Raw genomic sequence first — 22851 nt, forward strand, 5'->3', positions numbered from 1 at the left:
AATCTACACTTTATACAATAACTTTTATATAAAAAACTAAAGTCTACTGTAGTAAGGTTTAGGTTTTAAAAGAGGCTTTAGCCTTTAGGTTATAAAAGTAAAAGATACTAATAAATATATATAGGTAATATACTTATTACCTTTATAATTACTTAAAATCTTATTTTTAATTAAAAAGCTAAATAATTTAATAACTAACTTTAAAAGTATATAAATAAGTAATTATTTATTACTTATTTATAAAAATAATTAAATTAAAGTATATAAAATATATATAAAATAAGTTATTTATTTAAAATAAATCTATTAACTTAAAATAATACTTTTAAAATAACTTTTATTATAATTATATAATAAATAATTAATAAATAATTTATATTACTTTTATATTTTTTAATATATTTTATATTATATAATATTATAAAGCTATATTATAAAAAATATTAAAAGCTTAATAATAATAATAGTTATAAAAGTTTTTATAATAATATTTTAAAAAGCTATATTAAAAATAAAGTTTTTATAAATCTTATTTACTTTACTTTTAATATATATATTTATAATATTAATTTATATAATTATTAAAAAGATATTACTTATAAATAAAAAATAATATTATAAAATAATAAAAATAATATAATTTAATTAATAATAGTAAATTAAGCTTAAATATATAATATAATAAACTTATAAAAAAAAAAAAATTATTATTATCTTTAATAATAAATTAAGTAATAAGTAATAATTATATTAATTAAAGAGTTATAAAAAAAAAAGTTAAATAGTTTAGTAATATTAAGTAAAAAAGCTTATTTATTAGAGATTTAATTATAATTAAAACTAGGTTTTTAGTTAAATAAAGCTTTTATATTAAATAAGTTATAAAGGTTTTAAATATAAAGTCTAAAGTCTACAGGAAGTCGATTGCCAGGCTGATTGATAGGATTCGATGACTGTAACATGTCTAGTCAAGGTTATGATAGATCTCGTCTAAATGTTTAATGACTTACTTTATCATGAGTTGAAGAGAAAAGCTCAGAAAGGTGTGGAGAAAGGTGAATTTCTTTGGAATGCAAGCCACGCTATTGTTTGCGATAGGAGAATGCTATTGGCTAGAACATGAGATACTAAAGATAAGAGAGGGCGTGGCATTTATAGCAAACTCTAAATTGCAAGTAGTTACGGAGAAGACGAGCTCATGATTTTACCAAGTTCGGTAATGACTAGTCTCTCTACATAAGTAATAAAGGTATATTAAAACCCACGCTATCTCATCAATTGTTAATTGATCCCTAGACCTTACAACATCTCAATTACATATCAAGCTAAAACACCGAAAAATCCCAATCGACTTCAGCCTTTAAAAGGCAAATTCTATTAACAGTCCCGGATTTACTCCATATTCTTATATTCTCTTAACTCCTCCCAATATCATCACACGAGTAGCATAATTAAATATGCATCTTCTCCATTTTCTCTTGTTTATGTTGAACTTGGCCAGGGCTACTCCTGTAGCTCTTAAGGACTCTTCGCCCAACAGCTTTCTTAACTCCGAAGACGACTCTGTCCGTGTTGCTGATAACCCTGATTTCTTCGACTTAGGTAATGGGAACACAGAGACTCTAAAGAGACACAATAAGCGCACGGGCCCACCTTACCTCCTTGAGTACACGAAATGGAAGATCACTTTGGAACGACAAAAAGGGGACGATCGAGACTTCAAGAGGCCGGGCTGGCTTATCGGGTTTCGGGAGCCTTCTGTTCACTGGGGAGTCCCAGAGGGCCACGGTAGACCTTGGGAATTCGTTATTGCGCCAGGAGAACATGGACCAGAGACAGTAAGGAACGTTTGGGATGGAGACATGTTTTACACTACCAACTCGTACTTTGATCTTTTCATCAACGGAAAGAAACCTCAGCCGACTCGCCGCACATACACCGAATATACCGATTGTAGTGCTTGGGAGAGGCAAGGATACAAGTTCGAAATCATCAGAACCGAGAACGATAAATTGGCTCGTGAAAACAGAGCCGCCTGGGTCAGTCTCCCGGGTAAAAAGAACTTTCAGCCGACTAGCGGGTATATCGCAATTACCTTCCGGTATCATTTCAGCGGCGAGGTTAATCTCAGTAACGGGTTAACAACTTACGAGGCAAATATCACTGGAAATTTTGTCCAGACAGGAGAGATGTTGGTTTAGCAGTTTACTCCTTATGTACACTTTAGTCTTAATACTTACACTAATTGAATACATTTTACAACGTGGCCAGGGGCCCCTATCTGTAACCAACCACAAACACAGGTGTTCTCAGTCTCAGTTGCATTCTTCCTGAGAAATTCGTGGTGGAATTCGTTAAGATTCTGACACTCCAATGTGAATTGGTCAGCATCAGGGCGCAAAGGGAGCAATTAAGGGTGGCATAGGTCTATCCTTTGACTATAAAACCATGCAGCCAACCCACGTATTAACTGGCCTATCAAGCAATAACTAAGTACAGTCTCTTCACATATTTACAATCAACCACCAACTTATTGCATCTGCGAAGTCTTTGCCGAAAACTACAAGAGGCTGGGCTGTCATAGGCAAGGGCAGCTTCGATAACCTCAAGTTTAACACCCAACAGTCTCTTCCCGAGCTCCCCGACAATGAAGTGCTGGTCCAGTTCCATGCAGCTTCTCCCAACTTCCGCGACATCATGATTGCCCAGGTAAACAAGCACTCCCAGGATCAACCCGACTAACTTGCTTAGGGCACTTATCCTTTTGATGTCAAGGAAAACATCATTCCATGATTTGATAGTGCGGGAGAAGTCGTGGCAATCGGAAAAAAGGTCACCCGCTTTCAGAAAGGGTCCAAGGTCATGATATTATTTATGCAAATATATTTTAGTAGACTGTAGTAAGGTTCAGGTTTTAAAAGAGGCTTTAGCCCCTAAGCTATAAAAGTAAAAGATACTAATAAATATATATAAATAATATATTTATTACCTTTATAATTACTTAAAGTCTTACTTTTAGCTAAAAAGTTAAATAATTTAATAATTAACTTTAAAAGTATATAAATAAATAGCTATTACTTATTTATAAAAATAATTAAATTAAAATATATAAAATATATATAAAATAAGCTATTTATTAAAAATAAGTTTATTAACTTAAAATAATACTTTTAAAATAATTTTTATTATAATTATATAATAAATAATTAATAAATAGTTTATATTATTTTTATACTTTTTAATATATTTTATATTATATAATATTATAAAACTATATTATAAAAGATATTAAAAACTTAATAATAATAATAATTATAAAAGTTTTTATAATAATATTTTAAAAAGTTATATTAAAAATAATAAAAATAATATAATTTAATTAATAATAGTAAATTAAGTTTAAGTATATAATATAATAGACTTATAAAAAAAAATAAATTATTATTATTTTTAATAATAAGTTAAGTAATAAGTAATAATTATATTAATTAAAAAGTTATAAGTTAAAGGGAAAAAATTAAATAGTTAAGTAGTATTAAGTAAAAAAGCTTATTAGAAATTTAGTTATAATTAAAATTAGGTTTTTAGTTAAATAAAGCTTCTATATTGAATAAGTTATAAAGGTTTTAAATATAAAGTGTATTTTAGTAGACCTTTAACCCTAGAGGTCTTGGAACTGGCGGTCGGTGGCACTGTTGACGACACTCTACGGGAGTACAGTGTCTTCAACGAGAACGGACTCGTGGAGATGCCCAGGAACCTCAACTACCTGGAGGCTGCAACGCTGCCTTGCAGTACTCTCACGGCGTGGAATGCTCTCCACGGTCTCAGGGCAGTCCTTCCCGGCGACTGGGTCTTGACACAAGGCGCTGGTGGTGTCAGCATCTCTACTTTGCAGTTCGCAAAGGCTGTGGGTTCCCGAGTCGTTGCCACGACATCCTCTCCTGCCAAGGCTCAGAGGCTGAGAGACCTAGGAGCCGACCACGTCATCAACTACAAGACCATTCCGAACTGGGGAGAGGAAGCCAAGAGGCTCACTAAAAGGGGTGTTGACCATGTCCTCAAGGTTGTCGGCGCGCACACTATCGCACAAACCCTCAATGCTGTTAAAATCAATGGCCTCATCACCATCATCGGCTGGATTGGTGGACCGGGAGAAACCGGACCGAGCTTCGGACAAAATCTGTCCAGCATGGCTATCATCAGGGAAATCGTCGTCGGGAGCCAAGATCAATTCGAAGCAATGGCACGTTCATGAGATTGTTTTCCACACTAGCCCTTTCACCTCTTTTCATTTACCTGGTTATTAACTCCATTAAGGCTCGCGCAATTGAAGCTTCCGACATCAAACCCGTTCTCGACGAACAGCTCTTCAAGCTCGAGGGGCTCAAGGAGTAAGTCTACTACTATATGCCATCATGACTTAGAAGCCAGGCTAACTAATCCAAGTGCTTACCAGTATCTGGTAGATCAGAAGTATTTCAACAAAGTTGCTATTGAGATGGGATAGTAGAGTTCAAATGAGACATGCTGTTAAAGGGAGGTAGTGTAAGTATCAGTAACTAGATCTTTTAGCTCAAGATAACAATCATGAAGAGGTGTCACTCTTTGTCGAGCTAAGAACCGCTTCTGGGGTGATAGCATGTAGCATCAAATTATCATGTATTCAATCCATTAAGATTTAGGTCTCTCTAGCTATACGTTAAAGGGTAGTGGACGTAATAGATTGACAGCTCAATATCTAAAACACTAAATATTATATCAAAATAGCCGACCGAGGTATAAAGAGGCATATAACTACATGCTAGCGAATTAAATGTTGTCGCTCACAGCTCCATCTTCTAGTAACACAGGAGTAAATACAGAAAGAAATAAACCTAAGAACACCAAGCTGCTCCATGTAATGATTATCCAACTTGAAAACACCCATACATTCGGCGCTATCATTTCTGACTGGAGACTGGGTATATAATAGAGCAACAGTGTAGGGATCAGGACAGCGCAAGACATTGAAGACCTTATGAGTATAGCTCCACTTAGGGCTAGTCTTTTCTTCTCGATACCCCATTCGACCACATACCACAGGATCGATAGAAGGATGGCTAGAAGAGACGGCCAAATGAATTCCCAGGTAGCATCTGTATCCACTTCAATGGCAGCAAGAGGTAAAAGCAACAATGGGAGGAAAGCTAGAGTCAGTTTTGGAATCTTCCAAAATGAGTCTCCAATCCAATGGGTAACCGCGAACGTTATAACCATGGTTATATACGTGATCAACAGGTCTGCTAATGCTCTCCCAGCAAACCTGATCTCGGGATCATCAGAAGGGGATCCCCAAAACTCTGTCATTGATACAACAGTAAGGGAAAGCAGAGCAATGCCGTTTGCCGATCTCTTCAATGAGATAATCCAATACATTCTGGAGATCCATAACGAGCACAGTATCCAGAGAAGTTGTAGAAAAGGTTTGAAAACGAAGAATGAAAATGCGAATGATCTGAAAGGTTGAGAAATGCCACGAAGGTCGTCAACAACGAAAAAGACCCCGGCTTGTATGTAGCCGAATGCTGCCAGACAAAGTGCACCATGATAAGAGATAGAAGCCACGTACTCGCGATCAATTCTGCTTGCATCATTATCTTCGAACTCTGGCCAGTCGGGATTGCTAAGATTTATGGCCCATTGCCTTATACGCTCTCTTTCCCTGGGCTTCGATGAATAGGAGAGATTCTCGATAATAGCAGCCATAGGTGCTAGAAGAAGGATTAGGGGTAGGGTTTGACCGAAGGACCACTCGTTTTCTTCTTCAGGTCCCCGCTTTCGAGTATATAATAGTCGTTTTGTGCCCCATATGAGCGCAAAGATCACCCAATACACCTGAGAATTATTAGAGCCTATAAAGACGCTATAGCTTAAGGGGTCATACCTCCGCTAGGAACGATGTAAACAGATCAAGGTGGATGCTGATCAAGCTAGAAACCGCAATGGCAAAAGGGTCATATATCAGAATTGCCAAACGCTCTAGCCATCTCTCCCTGGCTCTGGGGTCCCATGGAGGAATATCCTGGCTTCCTCTACGCCGCTGTTGAGTTGATGCCTCTCTCATTGCTGCACCAATCAATCGTAGCCATCTCTTCCCAGCTCCAGGATCTACTTCAGAAATGCTCCGACTTCCCCCGCGCTGCCTTCTAGAAGATACTGTTCTCATTATTGCACCGATCTGCCGTAATGATGTCTCAAAGCCTTTGAACATCTTAGCCATACGAATAGAGAATCCATAGGCGATAAGACATATCATCTTCACCATAGATTCGAACGTTATTGTATGCGTGTTTGGTAACATCTTAAAGTAGCAAATAGCAAAATCAGCCGGGCGCTGTGAGCCACCTTCCCAATCGAAGTGGCCTGTCAAACCGACGGCGACAGAGAGGAGCAACAGCATAGCGGACATGAAAGCTACTCGCCATGACAGTTTAACGCGTCTGTTTGCGAAGTAGTTGCGTAAGAAGGAAAGAGTTGCTAGGTGTGTGATATTCGCAAGCCAAGCCAGGTAGACGATTAATTGCCAGTGATAAGCCGATAAGCCACAACGCAGAGCAATATAGCCACTGACCAGGATGGATATCCCCATGAAGATCTGGATATCCAAGAGGGCAATAACGCACTGAGAATGGTCAGCTTGGTTCAAATCGACATACGCTAAAGAAATTAAAAACTCCTACTTTATTGAGTGCAGCCTCTAGTCCGGGGGACTGGAGCAGGTGGGGACGCTGAATGTGAAGCAAGTTTGGCAGTAAGCGGACCAACCGAAGAACTGAAAAGTCAATATGATTCGGGTATTGAGTACGCGTCTTTGCATTCTTCTGCCTGAAAGGGTCCAACTCGGGGTTGAAAGCAGCCAGATAGTATATTATAAGCAAGAAGACAACTATCCAGGCAGTCGAAATAAAGGCGACCATGACCTATAGGGTTGTCAGTTGCCTTGGAGAAGATAGATGTGAAATGGGGTGCGCACGCCAATGCCTGCAACGTCGCCATAGGGTTGGATCTCTGATGGATGCGATGAGCAGTCGTAGCTGCAAGTATTGGACATTGTTTCTGTCGAATAGCTCGAGTTATTGGAGATTTTAGAACGGTTTGGAAGGCTACGGTATGAAATAGCCCAAGACCTATGGTTAAATTTGATCCGTTGGTGACTTGGTTATCTGACCCTTTATTAAAGACAAGTATGCTGACGCAGCTGAAAAGATTTAAGCAACTTGGCGCATGCTGTAAAGCCAAAGCAATCATTTTGTTGGTTGGCTTGCCGATACAGGGGCTATGATAGGATTGTCAGACTTTTACCGCTTAGAGATTGCCCTGGTTTATTCAAGCCAGGGGATACATTCATTCAGCCCATAGGCGCCAAGACACGGCAAGGCACTCTAATTATTGCTTTGGGGCCAAACAGGCACAAAAGTCTCAGCCATAAAAGTGTAGGTGGGTTTGATAGCCGCGCGCGTGCCATGAATAGTCCAATAAAATATCAACAGTTCAAGGTACAGCCAGCCTCATTCTGCTATTTTCAAGCCCCCAGCCACCCTCTTCCACGAATCAGTCAGCTCTAGCATGAATCTAGGGTTGCTGAAATCGGTCGCGCTCGACAGAAATCCTATCAAGCTGCTTCAAGACCCCACTCAGTGACTTATCTTCTATAGTCTCAATGGCAGCCATCACATCCTCTGCGCTATGGATATCCGAAGCACGTAAGTATACATTTTGTTCTGCTTTTGCAAGTCCCCGAAACTGGCCTTTCATGAACTCGAGTGAGGCATCGCCGTCACTGCCTCCCTTGTATTCAGGAAACCAGTTCGAGAGCGGCAAATGAACAATCTTTTTTCTGAAGGCGGAGACGTTTGACAAAACGACAAAAAATGGCGTCTGGGTAAACCACCGTGAGTTGACCAGCGAGTCAAAGAGAAGCAGGTCCTCGTGGAGCCTGCTTACGGTCCCATCTTCTAGCAGGCTCCGGTCATAGAGGGCTAGGTCACAGATAAACACAAGACAGGCCGCGTCATCCACTAAAATATGAATCCATTTTCGCCTCTGTGTTGACCGATCCGTGATTTGTAAAAGTCGCAGCGTGTGGTTGTCCCGATGGATGAGGGCCTCTCGGGCTACTCTCCCCAAACGGCGGTGGTCAAAGTGGAACCAGTCATGTTCGGTAGGGATGTACTCTGGCGCAAAGACTCGTTTCAAAAGCGAATTAAGACTCTCATTTGCAGTGCAGGGGCAGGTAAGGATATGCGGAAAGCGGTCGTTCAAGAATCGACGCTCGATGTCTTCGAGATTATGGCCAAGTTGCTTCAGCGCGAGCCGCAGTTCTTGGTCGCAATACATGCTAACCATGCCTTCAACAGTTTCTTCATCTTCTGGTCTTTCGCTCGACACAATCTCCTTGACACACCTCAGGACTGGATGAGTATTGGTCCATTCTGGTTTCCAAACACTTTCATCGACGATCTGCAAACATTCCCGGCATATCGACGCAACGAAGCGCCTCGCTTCGACCCGGATATCTGCGCGTTCATCGTTGGAAAGCGGGATCTCAAAAAGGCGGGTTTGTTTCACAAAAAGACTATTCTCGAGCTCATCGCCGAAAAGAATGATCTTTAGTTCCCGTTTTCTCTTCTGGAACTCGGCGGCGAGGTATCTGTCAATGGCACGTGTTCGTGCTTCCGCCTCGGTAGGGTAGCTGGGCAAAAGCGGAAACTGTCCTTCTTCCAACCTTTGAGGCTTTACGGATACTGAGCGGGGGCGAAGGCTCTCCCACCACGGCACACGGCTGTTCTTGGTGCGGGTACATCGACTTTTGCGTCCGTGACTGGTATTTGGCTGTGGACACTTGAGACAGTCATCTTCAACAATGGAGGCCTCGATGTAATCGTCCTCTTCTTCCCGGATCATGACGGCTTGCAACTAGGCGATATAGGCTGTTTTTGCTAGAGAAATAGAGGAAAGTGGACGGTTTGGGCTATTACCCCGCTGGGTTCGGCTACTGCCTGATGAGGCTAAAGGAAAAGACGATGTCGCTCGCCCAATAAGGTTGCCACAATGGTCATAAATCATAGTTATAGAAATAACACATATAGCAATGCAGCAACGATATAACTATACTTAGTAATATAGCTAAAGAATATGTTCTTAATAGTTTAAAACTAGTTAAGGGACTTCTATCCCGTAATTATCATTATACCAGCGTTCCTCTCAACCTTTACCAATTTTAGCTCTTTAGCTCAAGAAGCCTAGATGCTCTCGATCATCATCCACCACCCTCCCCCATTCTAATAATAATCGAAACATATAAATCTGCATATCTTCAGGCCGTAACGCCTTCTGAGCCCAATCACGTCCCTGCTCCGCAATCTTTCATGCATGCTCCTGCCCATCTTCTTTACCAGATAAATAGTCAAATAGTGCCCAAACGCCAGAACCCAAACCTATTATATTAAAACCGAAGTGTATTTTCTAACCTTATAACTAACTTATAAACTTAATACTGCTACTACCTTTTAATTACCTTAAACCTTCTCCTTAATAGCACTGATATATATATTATTATAAAACTTTCTTTAGGTTAAGCTTTTCTTATATATTAGTATTTCTTAATAATTCTAATAGCTTTATACTATACTTATAGGAAGTTCCTTTTAGTAAATTACCTTTTATACCTTAATTAGGGACTTAATTTACTTTTAATTTCTTCTTTTAATTAACTTTATAATCTTTTTATATCTAGCTTTATTATTAAAAAAGGCTTTTAATACTTCCTTTTCTTACCTAATAGCTTTCTTAATTTTTTAAAGAAATCTTTAAATAATATAAGTAAAAATATATATACTAAAAATAGCTAATTACTAAATAAGGTTATTTAAAAGCCTATTCTATTTCTTAAATTTAATAACCTTAAAAATTTTATCTTTTTTATTTTTAATAGCCTTAAAGCTATCCTCTTTCTTAAAAGTCTATTAATAATCCTTAATATTATTAAAATTAAAAGGAATTCTATTAATATACTATTACTAGAATTTATCTAGATTTATTATATAAATAAGCTTTTATTTAGGTATTACTATATTACTTTATTATTATCTTATATTTAGTTATTTTAAGAGATATATTAAAGCTTTTTATAGCTTATAATAGTAAGAAAATAAGTTATTTTTTAGGTTTTAATAATATTAGTATTTTATTATAGCTATTAGTTAATTATTAAGGTATTAATATCTAAGTTATAGACTTAAAGTGTTATTTATAGTTAAGATTTATGGCTATAAGCTTATTCTAGCAGAGAGAACCTAGCCAGAACCCAAACGTATATCAAGAGGGATATAGTGCTGCCACGCAGTAAGTCGCTCATCGAACCATGCTTGAAAGATACCCGCTCGATAAACGAGGCTCCGGCTTTTCAAAAAGGGCAAGAATCGGCCACTAAACCCTGCTCCGTCCATGTCGATGAGATGCCGATACTTCCAATTATCTTCGAACGGTGTGATTGGGGCTGAGAGCCTCCATTCGCCCTCAGAATCCCTGATTTTGTCCTCGGATGAAACGATATGCATATCATTAGCCCACTTGTTGAATGTATGCTGTTCGGCAGCGCAATCGACTTGGTGGCATTTGTGAATGGTTCCCGAAAACGAAACATTGATGGCTAGAGTCTCTTCTTCGCCAGTCGCCTCTTGGTAGGCTTCATGTACAAACCTGGCTCGTAGGAAACCCATCCACGAAGTGAAGGCTGCATATCCATCTGAACTCGACCCCCTCCAAAACAGCGCCTCGGATTTGTCGTTCCAAGCTGGATCAAGAGTCTCGTTATAGAGACTCTTCTTCTCAAAGTTCCAGGGAGATGGGATCATAATATCAGAAAACCCTCCCACACGAGCTTGGCTGAATATGGGAAACAGTTTGTTCGTTCCCACCATAGCTGCTGGTGTATTGAAAAAGCCATTGAGATACGCTATGTCGGGTTGATGGCACAGATCGTTTGCAAGATCAGTATCGCTTACTAATGCTCCTTCGTCGGTAAATATTGAATGTGGAAGCATGCAATCCACGCAAAGAGTGCTCCAGTCCCACCAACGCTTTCTGCGAGCTAGAGATGATGGCGGACATGAAGGACTGACCAGGTCATGGTAGATCTGCCAGCGGATATTATCCGAAAAGAAGGGCGACATGACCTCCGTTGGAAGCGGCTTGCTGAAATATGACGGCCATTGTGATCCGTTCAAATTTTTCGTCGTGCCAGTCTGCAATCTCTGACCCGGACGCATCATGTTAGCGATTACTTCCTGCGCTACAGCTTTGTGCGTGCGCATTTCCTCGAAAGGTATAGCCATTTGACATTCGTCCGCGAGATTCATGGCAATATCCATATCTGGTAGCCACTTGACAAAAGGCTTCATCATTCGCTGCATCGAGTCCATCATCCAGCGGTGAGATCCCAGTATATGTGGCGAGTAGTCGACCGTACCATTTCTTATGCAAAGCACACCGATACCCACGGACGAATACTCGGCCAAATGAGCCGTTCTGTCCCGTATGGTTGCCGGCTCAAGACTCCAAAAGGGCAGTAAGTCATTGTGGATCTGGGTGAAATCGTCAATAACAGGCGACGCGTTGTCTATAGCAAATCTATGCCATTTATCAAAATTAGGTGGAGGAAACATTCCATGTCTTCTCTTGTATTCTTCGATGGCTTCTTCCAGCGTCTGACTCTCTGCAGATTGCTCTTCCCATTGCATGAATCTTGCATTTGCGGCCATTGTTAAATCCTCAACAGCCCTACTCAGGGACAGAGACGATGAATCTGATAGGAAGCTTGCAATCAGGAATGGCAGCACACATATGCCAAGAAGCATCACTGCAATATATCGGTGTTTGGATGAAACCGTTGAAGACGGAAGTGCTCGTGCTTGGGGAAGCTCACAGCAACATAAAGCCCAAAATAGGATGGCCACTACTAACTCGATACTCAACAGATCAGACGACCTAAGCGGTAGCAAGACTTTGTGCCCTACCATTGGAATGTAACCTCCAAAGAGGCAAATTGGGCTGATGAGCAAGACTAGAGTTGCTGGACGGACTGAGCGCGACAATGAAAATGCGCACAGCACAGCCATTGTTGTGAGTACAGACTCAACAACTAGATCCATCAAGTCTTTCAGAGGCGGACAAAAGGTCCAAAAAAGATCTGAATCCTCTAGCAGAAAGGGAAATGCTAGTATAAACGTGACAACTGCTGAAGAAAAGAGCCCGAGAGCTACAAAAGTGAACATATTTGTTCGTCGCTTGATGCTTTCGTCGTGGAGGCGTTGTAGGTTTAGAAGAAGAAGAGCATCAATGACGCAAGAAAGGACCTGGGCACCCAAGATCAGGGTCCTCCGTTGCCATATTGGAGGACATATAACTCCTGTCCTTGTAGTGAATTGATCCAGAGCCGATGAGGCCGCGAATCCCCATAGAAAAGCTAAAAGGCTGCGTAGAAACATGAATCCATATTGTCCAGGGCTCTTGGTAACGATTGGCTTTGAAGATGTGTCTAAGCGGAAGGTGTCATTACAGACAAATACTAGAAATGGCAGGAATGCCTACATCGCCGTCAGTTAATCGATTCCAATGATTCTTGGCTAGCATGTCTAGAACTACTCGCCTCAATCCCTAGGACACTGCATTGCGTCGTACGAACAACAACCCAAAATAGTAGTATTCGTACTACAATGCACCCAACCATGAAGAAGAACAACGCAGGCAGAGAGCGTATAGTTGATACCCATATTGTTATTAATTGTGAAAATCTCTTGCGCAGACTGGTTGTTCTTAGTGAAAGGTAGAGAGGACCTATTGGCGGCCTTTCAGCATAGCGATCTGGATCTGAGTGTCGCGAGAAGCCTATTGAAAAGAATGCGGTTATGATGAGGACGAAAATGCCCAGATGGATAGGGCGTTCTGAAGAGTCTTAGTGAAAGTTGTGAGGCGAAATGCTTCATCATCGTACCGTACGCTGCCGAGGTGTGATATCTCGACGATAATATGAGTAAACTCGAGACGAAACTTCTGCATAGCTGATTAACACTAAGCTGCAACACTGCACTTTAGACTTGGAGCGGATCACACCCGAACAAGATTGCCTGCATCGCTGAAACAGAACCATATACGGCACATGTGGTCAGTCTTAATATTATACAGGGAGCTTCGTGAGAGTTGAAAAAGAAAAAAAAAAGAAAAAAAAAGATCAAGACGTTTCGTGAGGATACATTGCTCTTGTGCGGAGCTCGTCTCTTTGGTCGGATATAACAGAAATTGATTAACCTCTAATTTGATGCCTGAGGACGTTCGGAGCCTTCCTAAAAGAGAATACTGCAAATCTGTTACGTCACTGAAGATTAAAAGGAGAGATTGGGACCAACAAATCCCTCGCGCTACAGAATCCCTGAACGTGATCATCACAGTTATGTTTGTAGCGTACGTAATGAGCAGGCCCGTATTAGTAATACATTAATCTAAAGACTACATAAGCATGACCGACTAAAAATCCTCAGTATCCTCAATACCAGGTCTGATGTAATATTTATATGTTTTGATCAGCCTTGTGCAAAATCGGTTTATCTCCATAAACAGAACACGGATTTCGGCAACCAGTCCTGGCCACTCCATTGCACGAGAGCATGACATCGGTGTCTCTTAGCATGAGCTTGATGTTGCCCAGGCCATGGTGGTGCTAAAAGAACTCGCTGTCGCTGACTGATATCCTTTTCACAGCGGCCAGTATTGTCACGGCAGAATGCGGCATCTCCTACATTTCCACTAGCAGCGTCCAAACCCAGCAGCGAGAATGCATAAGAGTTGGTGAAGCTAAAACTGCTAGTCTCACATAGTTAAGCAACAGCACCCTCGCATGTTTTCTTTCGCAATGATCCGCTTGGCCTTGATTGTCCGCTCCATCATGATCCACAACAGAATGGGAAGGACTCCTCCCGGTGTCGGGGCGATTGCTAGATCACTCCGATCAAAAAGAGCGTGGCTAACATCGCCGATGACGCCTTTTTCTGTAACATAGAAGCCAAGATCGACTAAGACGCTCACTTCCGGCTTGACCATAGATGCTCTTATGAACCCGGGTCCTCGATGAAGTTCCGAGATAATCATAGAAGCGCGTGGTGCCTGAGCTCTCTCCCCAAGAGCTTCATCCTTGTCTTGAATGGCATCATGAGATGGATCGAATTCTTTGGACGCGCTCACGTAGGGAAATTCGCGCTTCATCTTGTTGATAAACTCTTTCGTGATGATGTTGCCGAAACCGACTATCTGGATTTGAGCCTGTTGTGCTGACTCTAGTAGCCCATACCTAGCCAGCAAGCGGACCAAGGCGTCTGCAGCAATGTTGTCCGCCTCGCCTTTATCGTATTCTTCAATATTCTTGAAAGGATCGATGTATCCCATGATCTTTGCTTCATTCAACTGCTTAGGCAACGGGCGCTGTATAAGAATGCCGTGGATTTGAGGGTCCATGTTCAGCTCTTTGACTTCGTTCATGACCTCTATTGTTGACGCGTCGACGGGCATCTCATACACCCAGTAGTCCACGCCAGCCTGTTCCCCGAAAGGTTAGTTATGCTCTGCAAGGTAGAAGCGGGGGGTATTTTTTGTGCCACGTCGCAGCCATTATCCTCCTTCTGGTCCCTGGCATGGACGTGGAAGCTGGTGACTTACCCGTGCAGCAACGTGAGCCTTGATCTTGACATAGTCGACAGCATCAGGGCCCGTGTTGAAGAACAAAACAGCCATGACTGGCTTGACGCCTCCTTTGTCGGCTTTTTGATGACACCACCGCTCAATGTCGTGTACGACCAGGTCTCCCGTGAGAAGGCGAGCCGAGCCGTTCCGGTACGCCAAGGGTAGAGTCAGCAGCTCGGAGGCGTCCATTGTAGCGCTTTGTCTGTCTGTTTGCTGAGCTATGGAAATAAGTCGGAGGCGCTAGGAAAGCTGTTGTTCTTCTATGTCATTATTGTAATGTGAGATGCCATATAGAGGGACAGGATATCTCGAGGTTGGACAGGAGACAAAGAGGTAGACGAGGCGGTGGACCGTGCACGTGCCATATGAATGCTGGGGCCAATCAGGAGACCGTCTCTGAGACAGCAGAGTAGACATGACAAGCAATAAAGCCCTTCGGCCTTCTTTTACAATTTACTTGGCTGTCATTCGTTGCTGAAATGAAGCCAAATCGTGATAGACTCTTCAAAAATAATCCTAAGGCTATATCGCGATAGTTTCAAGGCTATCGCTTCGATGGTGTTTGCGGGAGAAAGTCGTAGTCTAGATGAACAAGACGACACAGGTAACGAAGAGCATTATTGGCTTTATGTAATCAGAAACTAAGTAATAACTAAAGCAATTAAATCACATTGGGTAGGCTACTTGCTCGTTTTGCTCCTAGACCTTGCGGTCGACATTCTCCTGCTCAAGAGTCGTGGGCATCTCAGTGCTCAAGACCTTGGACTTGACAGGCTCGTCAACAGTGACATCGGCAGCCTCGCCGTCAAAGATGACAGCAATCTCCTCCAAGGCCTTGCCTTTTGTTTCGAGGAACCAGCCGTAGGCGATAAAACTCTCGACAATGAGGACAGCAACGTAAACGAGGTAGTACCGCCACCCAATGCTGTCCAATCCAACAGGGTTGACATACTGATTGACGAAAACAGCACATTTCGTCGCAAGGACATACACGCCCATTCCCTTGGCTCGGATTGAGTACGGGAGAACCTCAACCGAGTATGCAACAGGGAGGGGCGAGAAAGCCATGCAGTAGAAGATCTCGTACACAAAGATGAGTGCCATCACTGCCACGCCAGCAGACTTGGCCTCCGTGGCAGCAAAGCGTTCTGATGCGATGGTCCATCCTGTAAAGACTAGCAACATGCCAATTGTAGAGATTCGGAAGAGAGGACGGCGACCGACACGATCCACGAAGCAGGCGCTAGTAAGAGCGAGAGCCCAGTTCCAAATGTTGATTAGACCGTTGACCAGGGCTTGAGTCTTCTTGTTCGTGATACCGACGGTGTCCATAACTCGAGAGAGATCTACAAAGTCATCGAGTCAGCCATTGGTGCTTCAGATTGTGTCTGACGAAGTTGACTCACAGTAAGAGATCAATCCATTTCCAGACCATTGAGACATTAGACCCATGCAGATGACGAGGAACATCCTGTAGCGGTTGCCCTTGGTGCTGACCATAGACTTCCAAGTAGTTTGACCAGATACTGTAGAGTGTCAGTAAAGAACGACAGAGCGTCAGCGAGCGACCTACACTTCTCTTGCTCAATTGCCGCTCGAATCTCTTCGTATTCCAGCTCTACCAGTTCCGTCTTGACACCTTCTCCATGATATCTTGTAAGAGCTTCGAGGGCCTCTTCGCTGCGGTCGTTCGAAATGAGCCATCGTGGGGATTCGGGAAGGAACCAGACAGTCGATAGCTGGATAAGACTGGGTGCCATCTGAAGCAGGGAAGGGATTCTCCATGACCATGTGCTGGGGATTACTCGAGTGCCGTAGGTGATCCAAGCAGCTGCAATAGAGCCAAGAAACCAACTGAGAAAGTCAGCAAACACATCGACACGTAGAAAGGTTTGACTTACCAGGTATTGCAGATAGCTGTGATGGTGACTCGATCCTTGGGGTGAGAAAGCTCACTAACCATGCTAGGAGACGCAGTCGTAGCAAAAGACAATCCAAAACCCAGGATGAAACGGCTGACAACAAACATGGCAAAGTTGGTACTCTCGCACTGAAGAATAGCACCAGCAATCATAATAATGCTTCCAGTAGTGATACCCCACCGTCTACCATATTTATCAGCAACAAACGGCGCAACAGGCGTAGAACAGATGCTGCCAAGCGACATGATAGCGCTCATAAGTCCAAGCTGAGAACCGCGTGGGTTGTCAAAAAAGTCATCCCAGTAGGAGACAGTCTGCAGGGAGTTCATCATACTTCCATCATACCCAGAGGTTGCATATGACACGACACATGCTGGGAAGAGGAGGAAGTAAAGATGTCGCCGCGCAGCTGACTTGTACCAGGCTGGAGACTCTTTGGAGAGCTCGGATATGCGCGAGGGCTTGTAAGCTGCGTCGGTGGTGCCTTGTTGGCGGGCTTGCTTGGCGAGCAAGTCCTGCTTTGGGGCTGGAAGACGATTGCGAAGAAAGTTCATGGTAAGGGATCGATCCAAAGAAAGTTATGGTGTTGATAGAGGAGATAATCTCAGATCACCTTGCATGGTTGGTTGTCTTATATATGTGTTTGTGATGTGATCAAATACCGGGAGTGTTTTTTGGCTATATTGCTACCACCCTAGAGTGCACCGGGTTAGTATCCGAAAACTCAGGTGTCATTCACCCCATCAATTCGATAGCGTTGCAGTTAAACTTTGCGGGGTCGAGACCAAGTTTCTGGGGATCTCCGCATATTCATCGTTCCATGTGTCGGGCAATGCAACGGTAAACTCAAGTCATCGGGGAAGCAGTGAAGTCTTTGTATCACCGGAGAAATGCGCAAAGTCATGAGTGAGATGCTGTGGAGATGGGGGATTGAGGAGGACCAATCATGACGTCTCGGGGGAGCTAAATCTTTGCCCCTACATATTTTCACGACTCGTGTTCCACTTTGAGAATATCGGGGTTGGATTTTGGCTGCCCCGAAGCGCCATGATTGGCTCGCGTCCTCTCCATCTTGGTCTCGGGGCAAGGAACTGACTCCCCCGAGAGGGTATGTTGATGTTGAACAGGAGTTGGCTTATCCTCGGTAATCCACTGCGTTCTCATGAGCTAACATCATTGGTATGATCATGAGATGTCCGGAGCGGGTTTATTCTGGGGAAGTATGCACCATGGGGGTATTTAGGACGAGTCCATGCGCGCCCGTTTCTGGATTGCTTGCCTTAACTGACCTATTCACCGGCTGCTCGCTTCAATCATGACTACCGGAATCCTAAAGACAGACTACGATCGCATCGTTGACGCACACGGCGATGCAGTACTCTTGCGCGGTGTAGGTTCTCATACCCTTACCATGCTCAATGTAACGATGTATTGCAAATAGCGACATACTGACACCGTCATCACAGACTGCCCTCGGCGGGTGGATGCTCATGGAGAACTTCATGAACGGCTTCCCCGGACGAGAACACCAGATCCGAGCCGCGCTCCTCAAGGTGCTAGGCCAAGAGAAACACGACTTCTTCTTCGACAAATTCCTCGAATATTTCTTCGGTGAAAAGGATGCTGAATTCCTTGCTTCGCTAAACTTCAATTGTCTGCGACTATGTCTTAATTATAGACACTTTGAAGATGACATGAACCCTTTCGTTATCAAGGAAGAGGGTTTCAAGCATGTTGATCGAGTCATCAATCTTGTAAGTCGCAACAACTTTATTCATCACCCGCTGCTAACGCAATCGCAGTGCGCCAAATATGGCATCTATACCATCCTCGATCTTCACGCCCTACCGGGTGGACAGAACCAGGATTGGCACTGTGACAACCCGACCGGATATGCCGCCTTCTGGGACCACAAACACTTCCAGGACAGAGCGATCAACCTTTGGGAACATATTGCTCGGAGATATAAGGGAAATCCATGGGTTGCTGGATATAATCCCATGAACGAGCCTGCTGATGTTGAGTGGACCCGCCTATTGGCTTTCTACGACCGTATCGTGCCGGCGATTAGGAATATTGACCCCGACCATATCTTGTTCTTGGAAGGCAACACGTAAGGACAATCCACTCCCAGTCGGCCTGTTACAGAGATTCTGACGATATCTCCAATCTAGTTTCAGCATGGACTTTACAGGCTTCGACCGGGTATGGGACAACTCGGTGTACGCCATCCATGACTATTGCGGCTTTGGGTTCCCGAACCGAATCGGTAGGTTCCAAGGTACAAAAGAGCAGGAGAGCTACATTCGCAGAATGTACGATCGCAAGGTAGAGTTCATGAAGAAGCATAACGTGCCAATCTGGAATGGTAAGTCGCATTCGGGTCCTTCAGATGACCCAAGCTTACCTATGTCTGCAGGTGAATTCGGTCCCATCTACGAACGAAAGGAGTACAACCCAGATTGGGAAGTCCAGAACCAAGAACGATACAATATGCTAAACCGACAGATGGCTATCTACACTTCGGAGAGCATTGGTAGGTCACCCGTGACATCAATCCATTTCTTGGATGGCACTAACACAGCTCAGCGTGGTCCATCTGGGCCTACAAAGACGTCAACGTCATGGGCATGACCCATGTCTCCCCAGACTCCGCCTGGCTCAAACTCCTCGGACCCATCATCAAGAAAAAACGCGATCTTGCCGTCGACTCATGGGCCTACGACGACGCACATCTCCAAGATGGCCTCTTCGGCCCACTACACCAATGGTTCGAAGATAATGTCCCAACACAATACTCCAAGAAGTATCCCTGGCAATGGCGCATGCACATGCACGTCTTCCGCGGTATCCGAGGTATCACCATGGCTGAGTATATGATCCCCGAGTGGGCTGATTACTTTAAGGGCAAGAGCTTTGAGGAACTGGATGAGCTTGCTGCGAGCTGGAAGTATGAGAATTGCATGCAGAGGGAGCAGTTGAATGAGCTTCTGAAGACATATGCGCCCATGAAGGCTGGTGATAAGAGGCTGGAAGGAAAGGTTATTGAGTCAGAAGGTACTGCTAGTGATGTGGCCTCGAAGGAGGCTTCTGTCTCGGGTGTTGGTATCTTTGAGTTGTCGCCGGAGGAGAAGCTGAAAGCTGAGCTCAAGAAGCAACAACAACCACAAGCTCAGCCTATACCTGTCGCAGCATAGGCTTACTATTATACATACTATGCAACCAGCTTTAGAATAATAGAAAGACTCAGTGCTGTCTTTACCCATATGTAAAGTCTTACAAGAGTGTTGTTTCGAGTCGACAGACCTGACAGCTGATGCTTACATCACGAACGATGAATAGTGTTGTTATCAGCTACCAGCGCGTAAGTTGGGGTGCACCGCCGTGCATACTCCCGTCTGATTCAATTAGGTTCGTCCCCTTATATCACGTACCTTACAAATATGTAAAGCCAGCCTGGATATGGGAATGCAAGTCGAGTATTCGTTTATCATTCCGTCTGTCTTGCTATTCTATTCCTTCGGGCCACATCAATCCTCTCTAGTATCTCGATATGCCATGAAAACTCTGCTACGCTCTGGCCGAATCGAGCTAGATTCCTCTTTCCAGCCTGAATTGCACCCTCCACATCCTGGGGTAGTAGATCCTTGAATATCGGAAATATGGTTGCCACCATCAGGATAATGGTCATGGTGAAGGTGCTTGTCGAAGAGAGCAATGTCAGTAATAGCCAAAAGAATAGTTGTTGGATTACTTACACCATCCCAGTGGGGAACAAACACGTCAAACTATTTACCGTCTGAACATCAAACACCTTGATGAACCCGGAGCATCCATCCAAACATGACTTGGATCGTTTCAAAACTGCCTCTTTGCAAGGATGAGACTCGAAGTTGTTGATGTTGAGAACGATGAATTCGATGAAAGGCCTGTGAATAATGTATTGGCCTGCATAGTATCTCCCCTTGAGTCTCAAAATATTCCATGAGTTATTGCCAACTGGGATGCCCTGAATTCGCGCTGTTGGCGATTGGAGACTTGCAGGAGAGTTCGTATCATCATCGCCTGTCATAGGGACGTCTTGAGACGGGTTGCTAAGGAGAAATTCAGGAAGGTTGCGGTATATGGCCGAGTGATGAGACCAGAGATCCTCGGATATTCTGAGTAGCCAAGATGCATAGTTTGATCGTCTTGTCCGAAACTGCTCCTTGTCATCGTAGACAACGGTATTGACAGTGTTCAGAAAACGTCTGATGGCTGAGTTCGTAGTTATCTGAAACGCGACGAGCTCTTCCTGACTTCTTATTGCGCTGGCTTCTGACGACTCTGGCACGGAGGGTGAGATAGGGTGGCTTTCGGCATTAAAGGCTGGGTATGGGATTTTGTCTTCATATCTCGCTATACCAGATGGTGACACGATTGATATCTCAGATATGAAATCACATTCGTATATGAAGGATATCCAGTACAGCCGACGGAAGCCATCAGAGATACTTTCGTTCTTGGCTTGCAATCGGGCCATGGTCTCGCACTTGACGGCCGTCGCGTGCGCCCAGTGGAAAGCTTCTGCTACCGCACCTGATGCTCCCATGTAGATGCTGAGCTGTTAGTTAGTTGTATGAGGCGTTGGATGATGGCTTACCCTGCGAGCATACTGGCCTGAGCAGCCTCCAATGACATGTCAGTTGAGACGTAGCCCAGTATCAATCTTGCCTTGCACCATAATTCACTTCTCAGCTGATCCTCCGGGTCTTTCGAGCTGTTTGAGAATGGTTTATGGTTATCTTCGAGGCATATGTCAGACTGTCCACCCGAACTCAACAATGCCAGGCAAAGAACCACAAGAAGCAGGCCATATCGCGGCATATCAACCATCGGTGTGTCATTCTCTCCATAAAACTCCCTAGCTGTTACCATATCGAAGATCTTGAGAATGTCGCTCTTCAGTAGCAGAGGGAAGAAAATGTTGACTTTTCTAAAGTAGAGGTGAATCAAGTCGCGTAGCCGTGCTATACCATCATAAAGAGACGATCTGCAGTGCGAGCTGTCGTAGAGCTTCCACGAGGAAGGGGGCTGTGACGTTGTTGAGGGATGTTTGCTGCTTTGCTGATGCTGAAAAAAGACTTCAGTTGCATCTGCATAGCTCGGCAGTTCCTCAAGATCTGTGCTGGTCTCTGCCAGAAGCGTCTGAACCAAGCTCCATGAGAAAACGTGATTGGCGTTGGCCGTATGCGACAACGGTATCTGAACTTCAAACACAGGCTCTCGTCCCTCAGCAGTTGAGTCATTCTGTGGATCGTGATGGCTCGTAGGCGACGCTTCGGGTGGAGCTCTTTGATTCTGAGACGCCGAGTTTGACGACAGGATACGATCCTCGAGAAGCTGCATACGCTCCAGCAGGACTTGAGTGTTATAGTCAATCTTGGGTTGTTTCGCATCTCGGTAGACGCAATCGACGTTCTGTGAAGAGCAGAGGCCGCATCTTGGCTGAGCAGCGTCACAGCGAGTCTTGCGCATACGGCAGTTTACGCATGCTTGTATCACTCGTCTCCGGTTGGGAAATTGATTGTATGACATTTTTGGAAGAGGTGATATTGATGGTGCGATATCGCAAGAGGCTGGACTGAGATGGTGGCGAGCATTGAGTAGGCGGTCAGAACGGGCAGAGAATGAGAATGGCTAGCAGGCTTCGTCCACCGACGACAACGATGTTCAGGGTGTACAAGTCTTTTTCGATCAAATAATGAACGGGATGAAGTTGATATTTGCCATGACTAGCACTGCTTATCTGAGCCCTTCCTGGTGTTTTGCCTCTTATCTGCCTGCAGGCTAGTTGGCGTTAATAACCTGAGCTGGCGTGTATGCCTTGTTGAGACTGAAAGGCCAAAATCATTGATGCATCCGTTTTAAACTCGCCTTGTTACTATATCCTAGGCTCTTCTGAATGATTCGTCATATAGATCCTGTTAGTTTATGGAAGTTTTCAGTTCAATTCATGATACAGCTCTTGTTGAGTGGACTTACCGCGCGGTAATTTACTCAAAGGCCGAGTTGCCGCGCGGCTGATTTGTCATGGTAACTTCTTATGCTAGACTTAATCATTCCAGCTCATTGAAATAATTCCACATCGTGAAGTTGGAATTTCAACGGAAAT

The 22851-nt window shown here is 43.6% G+C and overlaps 7 protein-coding genes across 7 annotated transcripts; 3 read left to right on the plus strand and 4 right to left on the minus strand.

The window, feature by feature from the left end:
* Positions 1-1457: 1457 nt before the first annotated feature.
* On the plus strand, positions 1458-2742 carry J7337_007896 (uncharacterized protein; the record flags this gene model as incomplete). The annotated part of the gene is made up of 2 exons (XM_044825523.1): positions 1458-2039; positions 2500-2742. The coding sequence occupies 2 exons, from the start codon at positions 1458-1460 to the stop codon at positions 2740-2742; spliced, it is 825 nt and encodes a 274-aa protein (XP_044678440.1).
* A 1006-nt stretch (positions 2743-3748) lies between these two features.
* J7337_007897 (uncharacterized protein) lies at positions 3749-4398 on the plus strand (the record flags this gene model as incomplete). Its single annotated transcript, XM_044825524.1, has 2 exons — positions 3749-4250; positions 4277-4398. The coding sequence occupies 2 exons, from the start codon at positions 3749-3751 to the stop codon at positions 4396-4398; spliced, it is 624 nt and encodes a 207-aa protein (XP_044678441.1).
* A 3216-nt stretch (positions 4399-7614) lies between these two features.
* Positions 7615-8946, minus strand: J7337_007898 (uncharacterized protein; the record flags this gene model as incomplete). The annotated part of the gene is made up of 1 exon (XM_044825525.1): positions 7615-8946. One exon carries the CDS (start codon positions 8944-8946, stop codon positions 7615-7617), a length of 1332 nt encoding a protein of 443 aa, XP_044678442.1.
* Positions 8947-13908: 4962 nt separating this feature from the next.
* On the minus strand, positions 13909-14964 carry J7337_007899 (uncharacterized protein; the record flags this gene model as incomplete). The annotated part of the gene is made up of 2 exons (XM_044825526.1): positions 13909-14631; positions 14752-14964. The coding sequence occupies 2 exons, from the start codon at positions 14962-14964 to the stop codon at positions 13909-13911; spliced, it is 936 nt and encodes a 311-aa protein (XP_044678443.1).
* Positions 14965-15474: 510 nt separating this feature from the next.
* J7337_007900 (uncharacterized protein) lies at positions 15475-17251 on the minus strand (the record flags this gene model as incomplete). Its single annotated transcript, XM_044825527.1, has 4 exons — positions 15475-16121; positions 16182-16301; positions 16349-16629; positions 16677-17251. 4 exons carry the CDS (start codon positions 17249-17251, stop codon positions 15475-15477), a joined length of 1623 nt encoding a protein of 540 aa, XP_044678444.1.
* Positions 17252-18012: 761 nt separating this feature from the next.
* Positions 18013-19894, plus strand: J7337_007901 (uncharacterized protein; the record flags this gene model as incomplete). The annotated part of the gene is made up of 6 exons (XM_044825528.1): positions 18013-18087; positions 18164-18451; positions 18500-18810; positions 18872-19065; positions 19117-19233; positions 19287-19894. 6 exons carry the CDS (start codon positions 18013-18015, stop codon positions 19892-19894), a joined length of 1593 nt encoding a protein of 530 aa, XP_044678445.1.
* A 293-nt stretch (positions 19895-20187) lies between these two features.
* Positions 20188-22274, minus strand: J7337_007902 (uncharacterized protein; the record flags this gene model as incomplete). Its single annotated transcript, XM_044825529.1, has 3 exons — positions 20188-20343; positions 20494-21295; positions 21340-22274. The coding sequence occupies 3 exons, from the start codon at positions 22272-22274 to the stop codon at positions 20188-20190; spliced, it is 1893 nt and encodes a 630-aa protein (XP_044678446.1).
* Positions 22275-22851: the final 577 nt, after the last annotated feature.

The sequence above is a fragment of the Fusarium musae genome, chromosome 6 (genome assembly GCF_019915245.1).
Source record: "Fusarium musae strain F31 chromosome 6, whole genome shotgun sequence".
NCBI classification, from domain to species: domain Eukaryota; kingdom Fungi; phylum Ascomycota; class Sordariomycetes; order Hypocreales; family Nectriaceae; genus Fusarium; species Fusarium musae.